General features: G+C 44.4%; 1 protein-coding gene across 1 annotated transcript in view; it reads right to left on the reverse strand.

Moving 5' to 3' along the window:
- GRIP1 (glutamate receptor interacting protein 1) overlaps positions 1–22,004 on the reverse strand; it is a 675,191-nt gene that overhangs the window by 442,530 nt on the left and 210,657 nt on the right. The window contains 1 exon segment of the mRNA XM_030216417.1: positions 249–324. Within this exon segment, the coding sequence (XP_030072277.1) occupies positions 249–324 (76 nt within the window).

Here is a 22,004-nt window from a genome sequence, read left to right on the forward strand (position 1 = left end):
TATCTGTGAATCCACGAACAACGTGGCATGAATAGTAAATAATGGTCTCAAAGCAAGTCACCCCGGATAAGTAAAATCACAAAGACCAAAAGCACGAATAGCAAGAATGCACTGTACAAAAGCACGTCACCGCGGATAAGCAAACTTGCAAAGACCTAAGGCACGAATAGCGAGAACACACTGTATATTAATTTATATGCTATGATAACCAGAACTTTTCTATATTTATATAGGAAGACAAGGTATACCTGTCAGCAGGCCCGCCAGGTCTAATGCATGTTATTGTAAATGGACGAGATTTGTGTCTTTCTTCATGTATTCCCCCTGGAAAACACATAATATATTTTATAGCATTTATTTATTGATTCTGACAAGCACCTATTGCCAAAAAATAGACTGTCTGATAATCAAATCTATTTAACTGGCCAATTCCGGCGATAAGCATATTCTATAAACAGTGCCTAACTTTCAGCGCCGTTAATAGAATAGGGCTTAGCCTGTTATTTTTTCGGTGCCGATTTTTGGGTGCTGTTTATAGAATTCAGTCACTTCTGTGCAAATACGTCCATCTTAGAGCCATTTTCTAAAGGGAAATCCAGACATTCTCCAACTCAAAGTCCCACTCCTGCTCATCCAGATCTGATCGTGGTTGGACAGATTTGGATGGGCTGGAGTGGAGCTTCAATGGCAGCAGCTTCAGTGGTTTATTTATTTATTTATTTATTTATTTTATTGCATTTGTATCCCACATTTTCCCACCTATTTGCAGGCTTGGAGAACAAGGCCAGTGCCAGGCATACTTCTATGGCCTGTGCCCTTATAATGGCAAAGACATATCAAGATCAAGTAGGCATATGTAGCATCGCATCATACCTTGTGATAAAATTTTATCTTGTGGGGCAGACAGAATGGACCATACAGGTCTTTATCTGCCAGCATCTACTATGTTACAAAGTTAAGTTTTTCCTGTTCAAAAATGGCTCTAAGATGGACAGGGGTTTTTTTACAGTTCCAATTCTGACATGGATTTTTTTTTAAATGCCCCTCCAAGTGTGTCAGCTTGAGTTCCACCCAGATTCTGCCCATATGTATATCTTCCAGTCAAATGCACACTATTTCTTTATTTATTAATTTATATTCTGTCTAAATACTAGGCAGATCACAGTAAAACATCCAAAACAAACTTCACACATAAAATTTGCCATAAAACAAAAAAATAAACTGAAAATGTGGAGGAGTGGCCTAGTGGTTAGGGTGGTGGACTTTGGTCCTGAGGAACTGAGTTTGATTCCCGGCACAGGCAGCTCCTTGTGACTCTGGGCAAGTCACTTAACCCTCCATTGCCTGCCGCATTGAGCCTGCCATGAGTGGGAAAGCGCGGGGTACAAATGTAACAAAAAAAAAATCTGTCCCATATTATGCCTGTATTTCCATCACACCAGAGGATATGCTAACAGAAACAAATAAGTCTTCAATGGCCTCTTAAATTGGGTCCCATTCATGGCCAGACATAAGTACCCTGGCAAACTATTCCACAAATGTGGTCCTGCAATTGAAAAGACATTGTCTCTGCATAATGCACTTTCCCCAGATTTACAATTTCCAAGTATTTTGCATCCATGGAACGCAAAGTACACACCATGTAAGATATGCCAGTATTCATCTGTGCACATATTCAGCATGTAAATGTTAGTGCTCTTTTTGTAGCATTACCCTTAAAATTATGTTTGGGGGCAATTTGATAAATATTTTTCTGGGTGTAAAACCTGTTTTGCATACAGAAAAGGGCTTTTCTAAAATTGTGCTGACATTTATGGGCCTAAAACGTAGGCACAAAAAATAATGCATATATTTTTACATGGTCTCTGAGCTTTGTGTAACTTTGTACACTTGGAGGGGCATAATCGAAAGGGATGTCCAAATTTTGTTGAGGACGTCCTCACAAAATGTCCCGATGGAGGGGTGGGGAAACCCATATTATCGAAACTTAAGATGGACGGCCATCTTTCATTTCAATAATACGGTTGGGGACGTCCAAATCTTGAAATTTTGGTCGTCCTTAGAGATGGTTGTCCCTAGACTTGGTCGTTTCTGATTTTCGGCGATAATGGAAACCAAGGGCATCCATCCCAGAAACAACCAAATGCAAGCCCTTTGGTCATGGGAGGAGCCAGCATTTCTAGTGCACTGGTCCCCCTGACATGCCAGGACACCAACCGGGCACCCTAGGGGGTACTGCAGTGGACTTCACAAATTGCTCCCAAGAACATAGCTCCCTTACCTTGTCTGCTGAGCCCCCCAAACCCCCCTAAAACCCACTACCCACAACTGTACACCACTACCATAGCCCTTACGGGTGAAGGGGGGCACCTAGATGTGGGTACAGTGCCGGGGAAAATGGTAGAGGCTATTATTAAAAACAAAATTACAGTGCACATCCGAGGACATGGATTACTGAGACCGAGTCAGCACGGCTTTTGTGGAGGGAAATCTTGCCTGACCAATTTGCTTCAATTCTTTGAAGGAGTAAACAAACGTGGACAAAGGGGAGCCGGTTGATATTGTGTATCTGGATTTTCAAAAGGCGTTTGACAAGGTACCTCATGAAAGACTACAGAGGAAATTGGAGGGTCATGGGATAGGAGGAAAAGCCCTATTGTGGATTAAAAACTGGTTGAAGGATAGGAAACAGAGAGTGGGGTTTAATGGGCAGTATTCACAATGGAGAAGGGTAGTTAGTGGGGTTCCTCAGGGGTCTGTGTTGGGATCGCTGCTTTTTAAAATATTTATAAATGACCTAAAGATGGGAGTAACTAGTGAGGTAATTAAATTTGCTGATGACACAAAGTTATTCAAAGTCGTTAAATAGCAAGAGGATTGTGAAAAATTACAAGCGGACCTTACGAGACTGGGAGACTGGGTGTCTAAATGGCAGATGATGTTTAATTGAGCAAGTGCACAGTGATACATGTGGGAAAGAGAAACCCGAATTATAGCTACGTCATGCAAAGTTCCACATTAGGAGTTACTGACCAAGAAAAGGATCTTTTCCGAGCATTCTACCAAAACCCTCATCCACACCCTTGTCACCTCTCGTTACACTACTGCAATCTGCTTCTTGCTGGCCTCCCAGTTAGTCACCTCTCCCCTCTCCAGTCAGTTCAAAACTCTGCTGCCCATCTCGTCTTCCGCCAGGGTCGCTTTACTCATACTACCCCTCTCCTCAAGACCCTTCACTGGCTCCCTATCCGTTTTCGCATCCTGTTCAAACTTCTTCTACTAACCTATAAATGTACTCACTCTGCTGCTCCCTAGTATCTCTCCACACTCATCCTTCCCTACACCCCTTCCCGTGCATTCCGCTCCATGGATAAATCCTTCTTATCTGTTCCCTTCTCCACTACTGCCAACTCCAGACTTCGCGCCTTCTGTCTCACTGCACCCTACGCCTGGAATAAACTTCCTGAGCCCCTACGTGTTGCTCCATCCTTGGCCACCTTTAAATCTAGACTGAAAGCCCACCTCTTTAACATTGCTTTTGACTCGTAACCACTCGCCTCCACCTACCCTCCTCTCTTCCTTCCCGTTCACATTAATTGATTTGATTTGCTTACTTTATTTATTTATTTATTTATTTATTTTTTGTCTATTAGATTGTAAGCTCTTTGAGCAGGGACTGTCTTTCTTCTATGTTTGTGCAGCGCTGCGTACACCTTGTAGCGCTATAGAAATGCTAAATAGTAGTAGTAGTAGTAGTAGTAAGTGTCATCGTTGAAACCTTCTGCTCAGTGTGCTGCTGCAGCAAAGAAAGCAAACAGAATGTTAGGTATTATTAGGAAAGGAATGGAAAACAAAAATGAGAACATTATTTTGCCTTTGTATCGCTCCATGGTGCAACCACACCTCGAATATTGTGTTCAATTCTGGTCATCACATCTCAAAAAGGATATAGTGAATTTAGAAAAGGTGCAAAGAAGGGCAACAAAAATGATAAAGGGGATGAAACAACTTCCCTATGAGGAAAGACTAAAACAGCTAGGGCTCTTCAGCTTGGAGAAAAGACGGCTGAGGGAAATTGGGACTGTCTTTTCTTCATGTTCAATTGTGAAGCGCTGCGTACAACTGGTAGCGCTATAGAAATGATTTGTAGTAGTAGTAGGTCATTCAGAGGTTTTTGGCAGCATCCATCTGCTAGTGCCTTCTCCTCCTCGCACCCCCCCCCCCCCAATGCTCAAGTGCAGGACCTCCAGTATTATGTAAAAGTTAAACAAAATACAACTCCTAGGGGAGGTGGGAGGGGTTGTAAGGCTGCATGTACTGCTGTTCTTGGAGAACACCTACTACAGGTAAGTAATTTCATTTTCTCTGTGGACAAGCAGCCCAGTGTATCCTTACACATGGAAATCCCTAGCTTTCAGGTTCACCAAAAACCAACAATGCTAGGTCAACAGAATCTTGAAATGGAAAGATTTCATGAAAACCAATTAACCTTTACTTATATAGAAACTGGTTGTGGAGATGCAGCCTGGAACAGAATAAAATGGGCCTAGGAGGGTGGAGTTAGATTCTAGACAGCAAATAAATTCTGTAGGACTGTCTGACCAAACCAACTGTTGTGTCGGGTATTCTGCTTAAGGCAGTAATGAGATGTAAGTATGTGAACTGAAGAACCACGTTGCAGCTTTGCAAATCTCTTCAATGGAGGCTGACCTCAAGTGGGCTATCAAAGCAGCCATGGCTCTGACATTGTAAGCCGTGACATGATCTTCCAGAGTAAGCCAGGCCTGGGCATAAGTGGAGGAGATGCAGTCTGTGAGTCAATTGGATAAAGTGTGCTTACTGATGGCTGACTCTAGCCTGTTTGGGTCAAAAGAAACAAAGGTTGGGTGGACTGTCTATGGGCTTTAGTCCACTCCAGATAGAAGGCTAAGTCTCACTTGCAGACCAAGATGTGCATTGCACTTTTGTCAAGATGGACACGAGACTTAGGAAAAAATGTTGGCAGAACGATTGACTCCAACACCACCTTTGAAGAAACTTAGGATGCATGCAGAGAACTACTCTGTTATGATGAAATCTTGTATAAGGTAGCTGCTGAAGTGACCACCACCAGAAATAATACCGTCTAGATGAAAAACATCAGATGACAGGAATCTAGTGGTTCAAAAAGAGTAACAAAGTAACATAATAGATGACGGCAGAAAAAGACCTGCACGGTCCATCCAGTCTGCCCAAGAAGATAAATTCATATGTGCTACTTTTTTATTTGTACTGTCCTCTTCAGGGCACAGACCGTATAAGTCTGTCCAGCCCTATCCCCGCCTCCCAACCACCAACCCTGCCTCCCACCACCAGCTCTGGCACAGACAGTATAAGTCTGCCCAGCACTATCCCCGCCACCCAACCACCAGCCCCGGCACAGACCGTATAAGTCTGCCCAGCACTAGCCCCGCCTCCCAACCACCAGCTCTGCCACCCATTCTAGGCTAAGTTCCTGAGGATCCCTTCCTTCTGCACAGGATTCCTTTATGTTTATCCCACGCATGTTTGAATTCTGTTACCATTTTCATCTCCACCACCTCCCGCAGGAGGGCATTCCAAGCATCCACCACCCTCTCCGTGAAAAAATACTTCCTGACATTCTTCTTGAGTCTGCTCCCCTTCAATCTCATTTCATGCCCTCTCATTCTACCGCCTTCCCATCTCTGGAAAAGGTTCGTTTGCGGATTAATACCTTTCAAATATTTGAACATCTGTATCATATCACCCCTGTTCCTCCTTTCCTCCAGGGTATACATGTTCAGGTCCGCAAGTCTCTCCTCATACGTCTTGTAACGCAAATCCCATACCATCCTCGTAGCTTTTCTTTGTACCGCTTCAATTCTTTTTACATCCTTAGCAAGATACGGCCTCCAAAACTGAACACAATACTCCAGGTGGGGCCTCACCAACGACTTGTACAGGGGCATCAAGAGCTTTCATCAGCTGGGTGAGTATGACGTTGAGGTCCCATGACATGTTGGAGGTTTGACCGGGGGCTTTGTCAACAACAAACCTTTCATGAAGTGAACAACTAAAGGCTGTACAGAGGTGGGTTTATCCTCTACATGGTGATGGATAGCATTAATTGCAGATAGATGAACCCTTGCCAAGTTGGTTTTCAAACCAGACACAGAGAGGTGTATGAGGTATTCAAGCAGTTTTTGTGTAGGACATGTAAGAGGATCTAGGTCCTTGTCCTCAAACCAGATGGCAAACCTTTTCCACTTAAATGTGGAAGCCAGAAAGATCCTGGAGAAACACTCAGGCCCCATGAGAGCCAGAGTCTGGAGGTTGGGATGTAGAAGAGACCCCTCATTTTAAGTGATGAGGGTCAGAAAACAGTCTAATCTCCATGGCTCTTCAAAGGATATCTCCAGAAGATATCTGTGCAATGAGGATCATGGTTCCTCAATCTTGTTTGAGTTTCAACAAGGTCTTCCCCACCAGAAGGGTTGGAGGATACACATACAGGAGGCTTTTCCCCCAGTGAAGGAGGACAGCATCTGATGCTAGTCTGTTATATGACTAGAGTGTAGAGCAGCACTGAGGGATTTTGTTGTTGAGGTGAGTGACAAAAAGATCTATCCAGAGGGTACCCCACTCTCGAAAGATCTCGCAGGCTATGCCCATGTTGAGACACCACTCATGGAGTTGCATGACCCTGCTTAGTCAGTCCTCCAGACTGTTTTGCTTGCCCACCAGGCATGTGGCTCGGAGCATCATTCCGTAGCTGATGGCCCATTTCCACATCCTGTTTGCTTCATGACACAAAGGGTAAGATCTCATACCCCCCCTACTTGTTCATATAGTACACTACAACCTGGTTCTCTGTTTGGACAATGAAAATTTGGCTCTGTAGCCGATCTCTGAAATCCTTTAGAGTGTTCCATTCCATATCGCCCACAACTCTAGGAGGTTTAGTTGGAGCATGGTCTCCTGAGTGGACCAAATTCTTTGGGAGTGAAGCTCATCCACATGAGTCCCCCAACCCAGAGTGGATGCATCTGTGGTGTCATCTGGTCCCCCTTCCTAAGCTGTCTTAACAGTAGTGGTCAAACAAAAGTGCAGCAGCTCCAATACTTTTATAGGTAAAAGGCTTTTATTCACAGACTTAGTAACACAGTCTTATTCTTGTTCCAGCTGCATCACCACATGACAATTCACAACTTCAGCTTTCTACATTCAGTTCACTTCATCAACATAGTTCAAGTCCCCTTTCCCCGGGAGTTTAACCACAGTTCAGCCTTTCTCGGCACTACCTTCTGTCTTCAGGTAGTTTGCTGGCTACTTCAGCTTTCCACAGTCATTTCATTTCATCCACATAGATCAAGTCCCCTCCCCAGGGAGATTTAACCACAGCTCAACCTTTCTCGGCACTATCTTCTGTCTTCAGGTAGTTTGCTTGCTAGCTTCCTCCACAAGTTCCTCCCAAACTGCACCAACTTCACTTCCCTGGTCTTAAATAGTTGAGGCAACACGGTAGCGATGAAACCTTTTACCTTCCCAGCTGGAGTCTGCGCTAACGCCGACACTTCCATGGTCTCCTCCCTTACCTCCTCATCATCTTCCATTTTATCCCATTCCATAGCCTCCTCCCCCCAGGGTTCCCTCAGCTGCTCCCCATCTCCTTGATCAGAAACCATCATCCCCCTCCCCCTCTATTTCCTGAGAGTCCTGTATTGGAACAGGTTCTGGGGATGGTAGTTCCTACCTTTAGTTAGTGATCTGACCGGCCTTTGGCAACTAGGGGGCAAATTCTCTGTCTATAAGGAACCTGTGAGTGAAATTTGCTCTTCCTCAAGAGCACCCTTTTCTCTGGCCTCTACCTTAGCCCTCCCTGAAGCAGGTGCCTCTCAAACCCCTCACAGTGGTCAGTATCTTCTGAGGAGGTTGAATTTGGAAGGTAGTCCCGTGATCAAGTTTGAGTGGATTGTCCACCAGAGAAGAAAGTTCCTGAGCTCTGGAGTGACCGAGATGACATCTGCCAGGTTTCCCATGGCGGGACACCAATGGGAAGCTAGAGTCCATTGGGTACCTCTCAAATGGAGGCATGCCATGGGAGTGACATGCACTGTGGAGGTCATATGGCCTTACAACCTCAATATCTGCTGATCTGAGCCCTGCTGGGTGCTGCAAACCTCGGCGATGGCAATTAGAGCAGTCTCCCACTCCTGAGGGAGTCAGGCTCAAGCCTATACCATGTCTAGCAGGGCTCCTCTGTACTCCAGTTTTTTGACTGGGAGTAGATGGGACTTGGGGTAGTTTATAATGAACCTTAGTAACTCCAACACCTGAATAGTTCTCTACATTGATTGCTGAGCTCACTCTTGTGATGTGCTCTTGACTAGCCAATCATCCAGGTAGGGAAACACATGAACTCCCAGTCTGCAACTACTGCTAGACGTTTTGTGAATCCCTGGGAGCAGACATGAGGCCAAAGGCAGTACGCGGTACTGGTAGTGGTGTTTCTCTACTGAAAATCTGAGATACTTTCAGTGACTGGGAAGATTCTGTGTGTGGGTATATGTATCTTTTAAATTCCAGAGAGCACAGCCAATCATTTTCCTGAGTCATGGGAAGAACAGTGTCCAGAGAAACAATCCTGAACTTTTCTTTAACCAGATACTTGTTCAGGGCCCTTAGATCTAGGATGGGTCTAAATCTCTCAATTTTCTTGGTCACAAAAAAGTACCTGGACTTGAACCCTGGTGGCATGGTTTCAACCTCAGTGGCCTTGAGAAGGAAGGAGTACTTTCTCATGCTGAGTGGATAGAAACTATGCTCTTGGTGGGCGATTTGGTGAAGTTGTTTGCAAATTGAAAGCATATCCTCTTTGGACTATTTGAAGAACCCACCACTCTGAGGTTATAAGGGTGCATCTTTTTTCAAAACAATTCAGCCTCTCCTCTACCAGAAAGTCATCCATGGCAGACACTTTGATGTCAGCTATGCTCTCCTGGAGCCATTCAAAAGCTCATCCCCACTTTTGATTGGGATGCAGGTTGGGACTTCTGAGGATATTGCTAGAGGGCCCTGCAACATTGGGTCTGGGTCTGCTGTTGAGATCAGGGAAAAGGAGTGAACTTATGCCTTTAAGGGTAGTAGATTTCCATTCTAGGTCCGCCAAAACAAATAGTGGAGTATGCAGAAGAAGCTGGACAGGAGAGGGACTTTATGGTATCAGTATGTTTCTTTACGAGGTCAGAAACCTCCTCTACTTTGTCCTCAAAAACATTGCCTCCCTGGCATGGTACATCCACTATCATCTCCTGAATTGCAGGTTCAAGGTCAGAGGACATGCAGCCATGAGAGTCTGCATATCCCCACACCTAATGCAGGGAGTCTGGATACAATATCAAAGGTATCAAAGGTGCCCCTGGCCAGATACTTCCAGCAGTCCTTCTGCATGTTGGCCAGATGGCAAAGCTCCACAGCCTGCTCCTGTGGGAGAGGATCTGCAAAGTCAATTATACTTTTGCACCATGGACCAAGTAGATGCTTGTATAGAGCTAGTAGGACTGTGTGTGAGAATAAGCATCAAGGCCTGATAAACTTTTCTCCCAAAAGAATCCAACATTAGGATCACAACACCTGGGGGCACCGAGGCATGAGTCCTGGAAATCCTGGCCCTTTTGAGGGTGGATTCAATGACCATGGAATGATGGCTTCTGGGTTTTTTCCAATCCAGGAGCCTTCTGGTTTCTATACATAATATCTACCATCTATTTCACAACCTGCACAGAGAAAAGGATCTCCCAATTCTTCATTTGTGCATGCCTCAGAATGTTGTGAAAAGGCATCAACACGTGCAGAATCATAGTCCAGGACAGTGAACAATTCTGCCCTAGGCTCGTCCTCCAACTCCAACTTAATTGGAATGGCTTGTGCCATTTCCTTAACAAAACCAGTGAAGGAGAGGTTCTCTGGTGGAGACTTTCTTCTCTTCTTGGAGGAGAGGGGTCTGAAGGAATGCCATAAGACCTCTCCTCCAAGAAGTATTGTAGTTCCTCCTCAGACAGTCATGAATGGTCCAAATCAGAGTCAGCAAAATACTTATCATGAGAAGTCTGAGCCTGTACATGCCTCGGTCTACTGGAAGAATGTCCAGGCTTGCATGCTGGGTTCTGAGGTGCATGTCTACTCCTCGACTCTGGGGTAGCTTCCTCCCCCAACATCGGGAAATGTAATGCATAGGCCAGTGCTGAAGCTGATGCCCATTGAGACACTGGCATTGAGGATCACTTCATAGGTTCATCATGAGCCTCCAAGCCAATCTGGGGTGGTGCTGTGGTTGGCGCAAGCGCCTTCAATATATGAGGACTTTGCAGCAGTAACATGTCCGCTAGCTGCTCCTGAAGTATGGCCTGGATCTCTCCATCGATGGTAGGCATCGATGGTGCCAGTGTCAGTACGGAGACAGCCTGCAGAGGTTATGGTGCAGAAGCAGGGTCCCAGCTGCATGGGGACTGAGACATCAGCACTGCAATATCAGAGAGGGAGCAGTCCTCCCAGTACTATGCTTCGAAGGGGACTGATGCCAATGCTTCATGGCCTTCACCTGATGCATGACACCACAGTCCCTTGGTGATGAAGAGGACAACGCCGAATCCAAAGGTGTCATCGGTGTTGGATCCAATGCAGATCAGTCCTGGAGTCTGCTACCAGCGTCTGACGTCAAGGGAGGTGGAGACCTTGATGCCAGTGCACTCCCAGTGTCTAATGCAGCCATTGTGGTCGATGTTTCCGATGCCAAAGTCGATGGACCAGACTTAGAGGAGGCAAAACATTTCTCCTGTTGGACCTGATGTGCTTTCTGTGTTTTCCCTGCATTTTTCAACAGAGTGCACAGTTAGAAGGGCCATGGTCAGGCTCAAAGCACCCTATACACCAACAGTGAGGGTCTATGAGAGAAATCACCTGATTACACTAAAAGGGGGCTTATTTCAAATTGAGACTAGTAGTCCGTCCTAAGCGGACTTGGAAGTGCAAAAATGAAAAGAAACCTTAAAGGCCAAAAATAAACTAAAATAAATAAAAAGGGCAAGAAAAAATAAAAAATGAGGGAAAAAAGAAAAATAATGAAGGTACCTGCATGGGAAGGCACAGAAGTGAAAAACCAGTACAAGCGCTGATGGGAGCTCATGTGATCAAGACCTCCCTGCTCCGCAGATAAACGAAGACTGGAGGTCCCACACTCAATCGTCGGGCTGTAAAGCACTCACGCGTGCATGGTGGGGATGCTGCCAAAAGCCTCTTAAAGAGATACTATGCTGGACAGCAACAGCCCCAGGCTCCATTGGGTGACGTCACCCACGTGTAAGGATACGCTGGGCTGCTTGTCCTCAGAAAAAGGGATGTTCAGGCTGGGATGTTCACATTTCCCTGGTTATACCAATGATATTACTGTCTTAATTCCTTTGTATTGTTTATTGCAAGTTGAGAAACCCACTCTTCAAAGATATATAACAGTAACTGAACAGTGGATGTTGATATATAAGTTAAAATTAAATACTTAGAAAACTAGCCCCCCCCCCCCCCCCCCCCCCCGTTTACATAGCTGTGCATCAATGCCGATACAGCCCATTCAAAGTGAATGGGCTGTGTCAACATTAGTGGACCGGCAGCTGCTAGTGTGGCTTTGTGAACAGGGGGTAAGTTTCTTCTGATTGAGAATAAACCTGATCCTAATATAACATATTTCATAATCAATCAACATAAGTATAAACTCTCATCAGTAATTAAAAATCTGAGAGTATTTTTGGACCAAACTTTATCTCTAGATGCTCAGGTTAGTAGTCTGACTGAAAAAAATGTTGCCTGAAGAGAAAGCTTTGCTGTATATATAAATGTTTTACATTAGATTTATTTATGATGTACTATTTAATATTCTGGCTGTCAAACAAAGGTACATCAAAGCAGTTTTCCATAAAAACACAATGCAGAACATAAAACACTACAAAAAAACATGAGGCTCACATTACACAAAACAAAAAAGAAGGGCATAAGGCTGGCACAACAATTAAAAACTTCAGATCATGATTCAGACTGTTAACACAAGCGTTACTACTCTCATAATAGGACTATTGCAATATCATTTATTTAGGTCTAGATAAATACTGAAGAAATTACAATCTATACAAAATACTGCTGTTCGATTGATTTTCTCTCGGAAGAAATATGACTATTTTTCAGTTCTATGTAAAATAAGCATTGGCTTTCTATAGGAGCTAGGATCCAATTTAAGTGTTTTTGTATGTTTTATAAAGTACTGTTCAGCTTCGTTCCATCTTACTGTATGATCATTTTAAATTTATTACTTTTACAAGACCCTGTAGGGAATACAGTTGTAATGAATTTGGTTTTCCTTCTTTAAAAGGTAAAAAGAGATTTAAAATGTTTGAGATCTTATTTGCTTCTCAGACTGCTAGAATAGAGAAGGATATATAAGGAGGGGTGTTGTCAATAAGAGGTCTAAATTTGATTTTGGACGTTTTGCAAAAAACATCCAAAAATCCAGCAGCAAACATAGCTGTTTTCAAACCAGAAAAATGTCCAACTTTTTGTTTTGAAAATGGCCATTTGCTAGATGTTTTTGGGCTCAGTGCATCTACATTTTATGACCATTTTTGAAAAAAAAAAAAAAAAAAAGTACAAGGGAAAAATGCACAAAACAAGCCAATGGGATGTATGGGGAGCAAGCAGTAGACTGACCACATAGACATCTCAGGGGCACTGCAGTGGACTTCACATAAAAAGTCCCAGGTACACGTCTCATGTTAGCCTCCAAAACCCACCAAAAATCCACTCTACCTACTGTCAGCAGGCCTCCTCCTTCAGGCCTTCCAGCAGGTAGGTACTCGGCTGATCCTGGAAGGGCCCTCCCCTGGACACCGCACTCCAAGAACACTATTGAAAAAGATATGCTTAAAATCGCTTTTATTCCATCAGCAAGGACAAGACATTTCCTCTTCCAGCCACAGTCCTTGGTCATACTACATGCCAGCCCTTGTTCCCCCGTTGGCCACAGTTCCTGTACACAGTTTAAGTCACTCACTACCTTCCCAGCCTGGCAGAGTTTCTGGACACAGTTTAAATCCCTCACTGCTTCTCCAGCATGGCATTGGCAGAGTTTCTGGATATACTTTAAATCACTCCCTGTTTCCCAGCATGACAGTTCCTGGACACAGTTTAAATCACTCACTGCTTCCCCAGCATAGCAGGGTTGAAATCACTCACTGTTTCCTCAGCATGACAGAGTTCCTGGACACAGTTTAAATCACTCCCTGTTTCCCAGCATGACAGAGTTCCTGGACATAGTTTAAATCACTCCCTGTTTCCCAGCATGGCAGGGTTCTTGGACACAGTTAAATCACTCACTGCCTCTCCAGCATGGTATGACTTCTGGACACAGCTGAAATCACTCACTGCTTTACAGCCCGGTACCTCTTTCCCCATTGAATGGAACAGCTGCTTAACTTTTCCTCCTAGCTTTTCCTAGCCTTGAAGAAGGTTTGTTATGAAGCCTCCCCTATACCTGAGCTAGAGCAGCGATCTCCATGGGCTCACTTCCCCAGCCATCTCCTGTTTGGGTCTCTTCTCCAAACCCTTGCTCTGCCTCCCATTCCATGGGCTCCTCTCCCTTTATGGCTCTCAGCTGGTCCTCTCCCTTCTGATTATTCCCCCTCAGCCAATACCCCTCCTCCTCCTCGGGCTCCTGGGACTTGTAGTTCACTTGCTGCACCCTCTCCTGGCCCTCAGGGACTTGCAGGGGTTCTTGGGAACTGTAGTCCTCCTTCCTTCTCCAGCCCTTGGGATACCCATATCTCCGTGGAGGCGTGGCTTCCCAGGCCCTAGGATCCTGGGATTTGTAGTGGGAATCCAGGGGATGAAATTACCCATCTTGCTCCTCTCCCGGGTCACTTCTTCACTGACCCTCGGGGGTTCCTCACACTACATATATATTTATTTGGATTTTGTTCACACCTTTTTCAGTAGTAGCTCAAGGAGAGTTACATTCAGCTTTTTTCAGTAGTAGCGCAAGGTGAGTTACATTCAGGTACACTGGGTATTTCCTTATCCCTAGAGGGCTTGCAATCTAGGTTTGACCTGAGGCAATGGAGAGTTAAGTGACTTGCCCAAGATCACAAGGAGCAGCAATGGGATTTCAACTGGGCACCTCTGGATATCAAGACTGGTGCTCTAACCATTAGGCCACTCCTCCACTCCACATATAGGTGACACCTGCAGGCATAAGGGATATAGTAGTGGTGTACAGTTTGGTACAGTAGGTTTTTGGTGGGTTTCGGAGGGTACACACATTCCACCACAAGTGTACTGGTTAGACTTTGATATGGGCTTAGGTGGGGTCCCCTTCTCTACAGTCTACTGCACTGACCACTAGGCTACTCCAGAAACCTGCTTGCTGCTCTAATAAGACTGGCATGACATCTGATGCTGTCATAGAGCCTGGTGTGCATTGTTTTTTTCACATTTTGGAGGGGGGTTGGTCAGTGACCACTATGGAAGTAAGAGGTTTATGCCTTTACTAAGCCGCACTGTAGGCACAGAAGCTTTTTAGCGTGCACTAAAAATTAGTGCACACTAATGCTAGAGATGCCATAATGGGAGTCTCTATCATTAGCGCATGCTAAAAAGTTAACGCGCCTACAGTGCAGCTTAGTAAATAGAGCCCTTAGTTGTGATTGAAACACATCTAGCCAAAAAGTCTTAATTTTGGCCCTAGATGTTTTCATTTTGTTCCATTATTGCAGAAAAAGTCTATGTTTTGGTACCACCCATGTCATGCCCAAAATATATACCCAACATGCCCCCTTGATATTTGGACAAACTATGGAGCAAAACGTCTAAAATCAGTGTGTTGAAAATTGCAACATGGATGTTTTTGAGAGAAAAATGTCCTTCTGCCATCTTATGATGTTTTTTTGAATTTATTTTTGTTTTGAAAATGATCTCCATAATATCCTATGGATTTCCTATAATTATTTAGATTTCAGAATAAATATTAAGGGCAGTGCTTTTTTTGTGCCGGTACACACCGGTATGGCGTACTGGCACTTTTTTATTCTCTACCCTGCTCATCTCCCCATCTCCCACGGCCACATCTGTTTATCTGACTCCTAGAAGAAGCAGCACCAGCAGTGCCGCAGGCACAGCACTGCAAGCACAGGGCTGCAGTGCTAGGACATGCGCTGTTGTCTCTGCCGATCCCCTGCCCCGGAACAGGAAGTTGACATCAGAAGGGCAGGGGATCAGCAGAGCCGACAGCGCGCGTCTGAGCAGTGTGGCTTTGCGCCTTTCTCTTCTTGATTTTCCTGCTGCCGGAGTTGCTGGATGGGGTGAGGGGAGGCAGGGGGAGAAATACTGGATGGAGAGGAGAAAGGACAAGGGGAGAAATACTGGATGGGGAGACAAGGAGCAAGTAGAGAAATGCTGGATGGAGAGAGAGGGCAAGGGGGAAATGCTGGATGAGGAAAGAGGGGGCAAAGGGGAGAAATACTGGATGAGGAGAGAGGGGACAAGGGGAGAAATGATGGATGGGGAGAGAAAGGACAAGAGGAGAAACGATGGATGGGGAGAGAAGGCAAGGGAAAGTAGAGAAATGATGGATGGGGAGAGAGGGCAAGGGACAAGTAGAGAAATACTGGATGGGGAGATAAGGGGCAAGTAGAGAAATGCTGGATGGAGAGAGAGGAGAAGGGGAGAAATGCTGGATGAGGAGAGAGGGGACAAGGGAAGAAATGCTAGATGGGGAGAGAGGGGACAAAAGGAAAAATGATGGATGGGGAGAGAGGGCAAGTGATAAGTAGAGAAATACTGGATGGGGAGATAAGTGGCAAGTAGAGAAATGCTGGATAAGGAAAGAGGGGACAAAGGGGAGAAATACTGGATGAGGAGAGCGGGGACAAGGGGAGACATGCTTGTAGTTTGGATAGTAAGAAAGAACTAAACGTGGATAAAGGCAGAAAATAAAATCAAAGAAAGCTGAGAGGAAAAGGAGTAGAGAAAAATGACACACAGGAAATTCTGGCAGTAGGGTTAAGAAAATATGGGGAAGGTAGAAACCACAAATTGGGACCAACATAAATGAAAAGAAGTACATGGCCAGACAATAAAGGTAGAAAAAAGAATTTTATTTTTATTTTAAGATAAGTGGTAGCTGTGCTTTTTATTTTGTTTGTTTGTTTGTTTTATTTGTAGTTGTTAATTTGTAATATAGTGAATGGAATATTTGAAATTTATGTCTGCTATTTTTATTGCAAGGGGAACATTTTTTTGTTTTTCTGGTGTTATCCTGCATACCAGAGTCTGGTTTTGGGGGATTTCAGCTGATTTTTTGTCAACATTTTTATTAATTTATAATCAGGGTTCTTGTTTTGGGCCTAGGGACTTGTATACTATTTTCAATGCTACATTTTTATATTCTCCATGGCTAGTAAAATGGATGTGGCTAATGTGGGGGTGTGGCTACTATGGGGGCAGAGCCATAGATAGTGACCCCGCCCTTAAGGTTGGCACTGTATGAGTACCGGCACCTTTTTTCCTACAAAAAAAGCACTGATTAAGGGTCTCTTTTACTAAGCTGCATAGGCGCCTACGCGTGCCCAACGCACATCAATTTTGAGTTACAGCCCAGCTAACACGCTGGAAAATAATTTTTATTTTCTGGTGCATGGCAAAAACTGGGCAGTAATCGTCATTCTATGCTCGTAGATGATTACCGCAAAGTTATCTCGTGAGACCTTACCACTAAGTCAATGGCTAGTGGTAAGGACTCCAACCGAAAATGGACACGTGGCAGTTTTCATTTTGCTGCATGTCCATTTTCAGCAAAAATGTTTTAAAAATGCATTTTTTACAGGTACGCTGAAAATGATTCTGCGCATACCCAAAACACGCGTCTACACTACCGCAGGCCATTTTTCAGTGCGCCTTAGTAAAAGGGCCCCTAAAACTTTCCTTTGCATACATTTGTTCTGAATATGGAAAAAGTTTTAAAAATTGTAATTATATTTTATTTTATTACAGAATGTTGTATTTGACCTGTTTTATCGTGTAATTCCCAAAGACTATTTTGGCCTCTTTAGTCTGTAATCTGTTTAGAACTATGAATGTGTTAGTGAAATACAAACCTCGATGTTATGTTAATGATGTTGTTTTAAAAAAAGCTCTGTCAAATATTGAGTCTTTTGTAAAATATGTATAAGACCTACAAATATGTCAGTTAATAAATGTGTTTTTGCTGGTATGTACAGCAGGAGATACAATTTTACAAAAATCTATGTAGAAAAAAAGAGCATTGTAGAGGAAGATTTGAGAAAAGATGTACAAATTGGAACTGAGACATATCAAAGTTCCACTGCTATTTTAGACACAACAGAGAGGGATGAACACCCAGAAAGAATATCACAACAAAGAACAAGGAGTTGGCCTCTGGACAGTGATGAACCACAGGAAATACATTACTGAGTAGCAACATTGAGTTTATTTGAAGGCTCAGCACAGACTGTGTTTTGGCCTTTATCTGAATCAGGGGTCAGGGTAGGGTGATTTCAAATGTAGACAGTAATGTTGGCAAATAAGTCAGGACCATGAACACAATTTGTTCCTGAAGAGTACAAATTGCAGAGGAAATTGGAGGGTCATGGGATAGGAGGAAATGTCCTATTGTGGATTAAAAACTGGTTGAAGGATAGGAAACAGAGAGTGGGGTTAAATGGTCAGTATTCACAATGGAGAAGGGTAATTAGTGGGGTTCCTCAGGGGTCTGTGCTAGGACCGCTGCTTTTTAATATATTTATAAATGATTTAGAGATGGGAGTAACTAGCGAGGTAATTAAATTTGCTGATGACACAAAGTTATTCAAAGTTGTTAAATCGCGACAGGATTGTGAAAAATTACAAGAGGACCTTACTAGACTGGGAGACTGGGCGGCTAAATGGTAGATGACGTTTAATGTGAGCAAGTGCAAGGTGATGCATGTGGGAAAAAAGAACCCGAATTATAGCTACGTCATGCAAGGTTCCACGTTAGGAGTTACGGACCAAGAAAGGGATCTGGGTGTCGTCGTCGATAATACGCTGAAACCTTCTGCTCAGTGTGCTGCTGCGACTAGAAAAGCGAATAGAATGTTGGGTATTATTAGGAAAGGTATGGAAAACAGGGGTGAGGATATTATAATGCCGTTGTATCGCTCCATGGTGCGACCGCACCTTAAGTATTGTGTTCAATTCTGGTCGCCGCATCTCAAGAAAGATATAGTAGAATTGGAAAAGGTGCAGCGAAGGGTGACTAAAATGATAGCGGGGATGGGACGACTTCCCTATGAAGAAAGATTAAGAAGGCTAGGGCTATTCAGCTTGGAGAAGAGACGGCTGAGGGGAGACATGATAGAGGTATATAAAATAATGAGTGGAGTGGAACAGGTGGATGTGAAGCGTCTGTTCAAGCTTTCCAAAAATACTAGGACTAGGGGGCATGCGATGAAACTACAGTGTAGTAAATTTAAAACAAATCGGAGAAAATTTTTCTTCACCCAACGTATAATTAAACTCTGGAATTCGTTGCCGGAGAAAGTGGTGAAGGCGGTTAGCTTAGCAGAGTTTAAAAAGGGGTTGGACGGTTTCCTAAAGGACAAGGCCATAAACCGCTACAAAATGGACTTGGGAAACATCCACAATTCTAGGAATAACATGTTGTGACAAGGCTATATCCCCGATGTATAGAGTGAAGCAGCAGAACCATGAACTACATATCCCAGAATGCATTTCCAGTCCTAGCAGTGAGATCCCAAGGGATAGGCAAGTTGGCCATATACCGTCTCTGACCACAAGAGGGAGGGTGAATGAAGGAGCCAGTTCCCGGGACCAGCAATCTGTATATCATGTAGCCCACCTGTATTAGGGAGGGGTGGGCTGAGAAGCAGGAGGAGGATTGGATGGAAGAGGGAATTAATCAGCCTGAGCAGGGGAAGAAAGCAGAACGGAATGGGAGCTTGAGGGCTGAGGAAGGCAGCCCCTGAAGGTTTGGAACCTACATGGTTTGGGGAATTTATTTTGGTTTAAACCCTGCTTAAGTAGAGAAGCCTGGTTTTCTTTTGGGGAAATCCTGAGTGGTGGGGGAATTACTAACCTGTTTTGAAACCTGATTATTGTGAGAACCTCTGAAGTTGGAAGGCTTGTTTATGAAGGAGGGCTGCCTGGTGGGAAGAGGGGTTCAGTTCAGGAGGAGAGGAGCAGTGCAGGCTGAAAATCCTTGGGCAAGACAGGTCCCTAAAGAACTGAAGCAGGCTAAAATACCTTGGGTGGAAGGAAGTCCCAAAAGTATTGAACCTCCTGAAAGTAAAGGCTGCTTGGTGATTAACACTGTCTTGAGGGGAAATCCTGCTTGTGGGACAAGTACTATTTGTTTGCTACTGACTGGGACCACAAAAGCAGGGATTTCCAAAGGACTAATGCATTCCCCTCCGGGAAGGGGGCAAAGTCTTTGTGTAATTGGTTGATGTACTAAGCAAGGCAGAACAGCCCTGCCTGAGAAGCAAGTCTCTACTCTGGAGTGAAGTTTTGTTTATTAATCTGGAAAATAAAGGAATGTTTTGAAGTATTTCCTGGTGGCAGTTTTGTGAAGTTCTGGCTATTCAGGGGAGGCAGCGCCCTCTCCCATACTGGAGCAGCGGGCCCGTTTACAATGTATAGAATGTTTGTACTTTTGGGAAGCATGCCAGGTGCCCTTGGCCTGGATTGGCCACTGTCGTGGACAGGATACTGGGCTCGATGGACCCTTGGTCTTTTCCCAGTATGGCATTACTTATGTACTTATGTACAAAGGCAGCAAACTTAGGAGCCCTTTTACAAAGGTGCATAAGGGCCTATGCGCGTGCAACTCGCATCAAATCGGCATTACCACCCGGCCTGCGCGTGTGCCTGGTAGTAAATCCGAGTTTGGCATGCGCCGAAAACCTGCGGTAGAAAATAATTTTCTACCGCGGGGGCATTCCTAGAGGTAATCGGCAATTGGTGTTTGAATGGTTACCGCACGTGTAACGTGTGAGCCCTTACTGCTAAGTCAATGGGTGGTGTTAAGGGCTCAGACTGTAAATAGATGTGCTGGTTTTAATTTTGCTGAAAGTCCATTTCCCAGCCCTCCCCAAAAATCCTTTTTTCCAGATGCGGTGGAGAAATGGTCCAATGCGCATCCAATACACGTGCCCACACTACCGCAGGCCACTTTTTGGTGCGCCTCTGTAAAAGGGCCCCTTAGTAACGATGCTCCCGTAATGAACAAATGCCTGGTAAAAATCAAAGTGATAGATATTCAAACACTGTGAAAACAACGCAAGACCTATCAAACTTTTGGAAGTCACTAAAAACTCACCTGTTCAAAAAAGCATATCCGAATGATCCAACTTAAATGCCTGAACCCTGCAACACAACAAATCTAATACTCGAAATGGACATAACATAACTCTTCCTCCTTTCTGATTCCATAATGTGTCTGTCACACATGATCTCTACCATGATATCACTATGTATTTGTCATACCGGAACTGGCGATCACCAGCACGGTGCTATGTAAGCCACAATGAGCCTGCAAATAGGTAGGAAAATGTGGGATACAAATGCAACAAATAAATAAATAAAGTGATTTAAATGGCTAGGAGAGACTCTTGGCTTTTTAAATTGTTTGTGTGGAGCTATCCAGGGATATTCAACAGCACTTAACTGGACAGTGCTACCAAATATCTCCTCTAACCATCCATGCTGAAACCAGCTAGTTTGTGGGCAGTTTGGGGATGGAGTTAGGATGGAGTGGAAACTTTGCTGGCTAAGTAACCGCATAAAGGGGTCCTTTTACTATGCTGCAGTAAAAAGGGCCCTGCGCTAGTGGCGTGGGCTGTTTTTGCTACGTGCTACAGCCTTTTTTACCACAGCGGGTAAAAATGCTTGAAAATACCCATGGCCATGCGGTAAAATTGTTCTTACCATGTGGCCATGACAGAGGGAGCACTTACCGCCACTCATTGAGGAGGCAATAAGGGCTCCCATGCTAACCCGGTGGTAATCAGGTAGTGCATGGTGCTACCTGATTACCACCAAATTAGTGCCACGCTAGAAAATAGTCAGCAATTTTCTCTAGCGTGACAAATGGTACATGCTGGGGCTGGAACTACCGCCAGCGCCCACGTTGGGCTGGCGGTAGTTCCAGATTTGTATGTGGTAAGCCTGTATTGGGTTTACTGCCACTATGTAAAGGGCCCCAAAATTAGGACAGCAAAACAACTGTCCTAATTTTATACAATGAGTTAACCAGGCATCGGTTTGAATATTAGCTGGTGCCCAGCTAAACTTCTGGGTCAGCGATCATACCCAGATATTCAATGCTGGGAGCTGCACATGCATTGAATATCTGGATTTAGTTCAGCCTGTGGCTGGAGGTGTCTTGCCACTCATTTACTGCTATGGGCTGAATATTGGGCCCAAACAAAACAAACATTCCCAAAAACAACACAGGAAAAGATACACAATTAAATTTTTCCAGCTGCCTATCCCTAGTTCTCTTACCATCACTGAAAATGCCTATGTGTGAGTTGATTTCTTCTTGCCTGGTCGAGCTGGTAGGAATGGGATGGCTATTCTTGTGTGTGTGGTTCAGCATCATCTTCTGTGTCCTGGTCTTGCAATTCTGCTTCCTTTAGAAGGGGTTTTCTGAACCTTAGTGCAAAATTATGGATCATACAACATGCCATGAATATGTGACAGACTTTGTCTGACCTATGGGGCAATTCTTCCCCTGCCTTGGCCAGGCACTAGGGGCAGCTTTTGAGTAGGCCAAGGGTCCTCTTGATGATTGCCTGGTTTAATGGTAAGCCTTATTGTGGTGCTCCTCTGAATCTGTGAAGGGTGGTACTATGGGGTTTGTGGGCCATCTCCTTTGAAGGTAGCCC

The sequence above is a fragment of the Microcaecilia unicolor genome, chromosome 10 (genome assembly GCF_901765095.1).
Source record: "Microcaecilia unicolor chromosome 10, aMicUni1.1, whole genome shotgun sequence".
In the NCBI taxonomy this organism is placed as follows: Eukaryota; Metazoa; Chordata; class Amphibia; order Gymnophiona; family Siphonopidae; genus Microcaecilia; species Microcaecilia unicolor.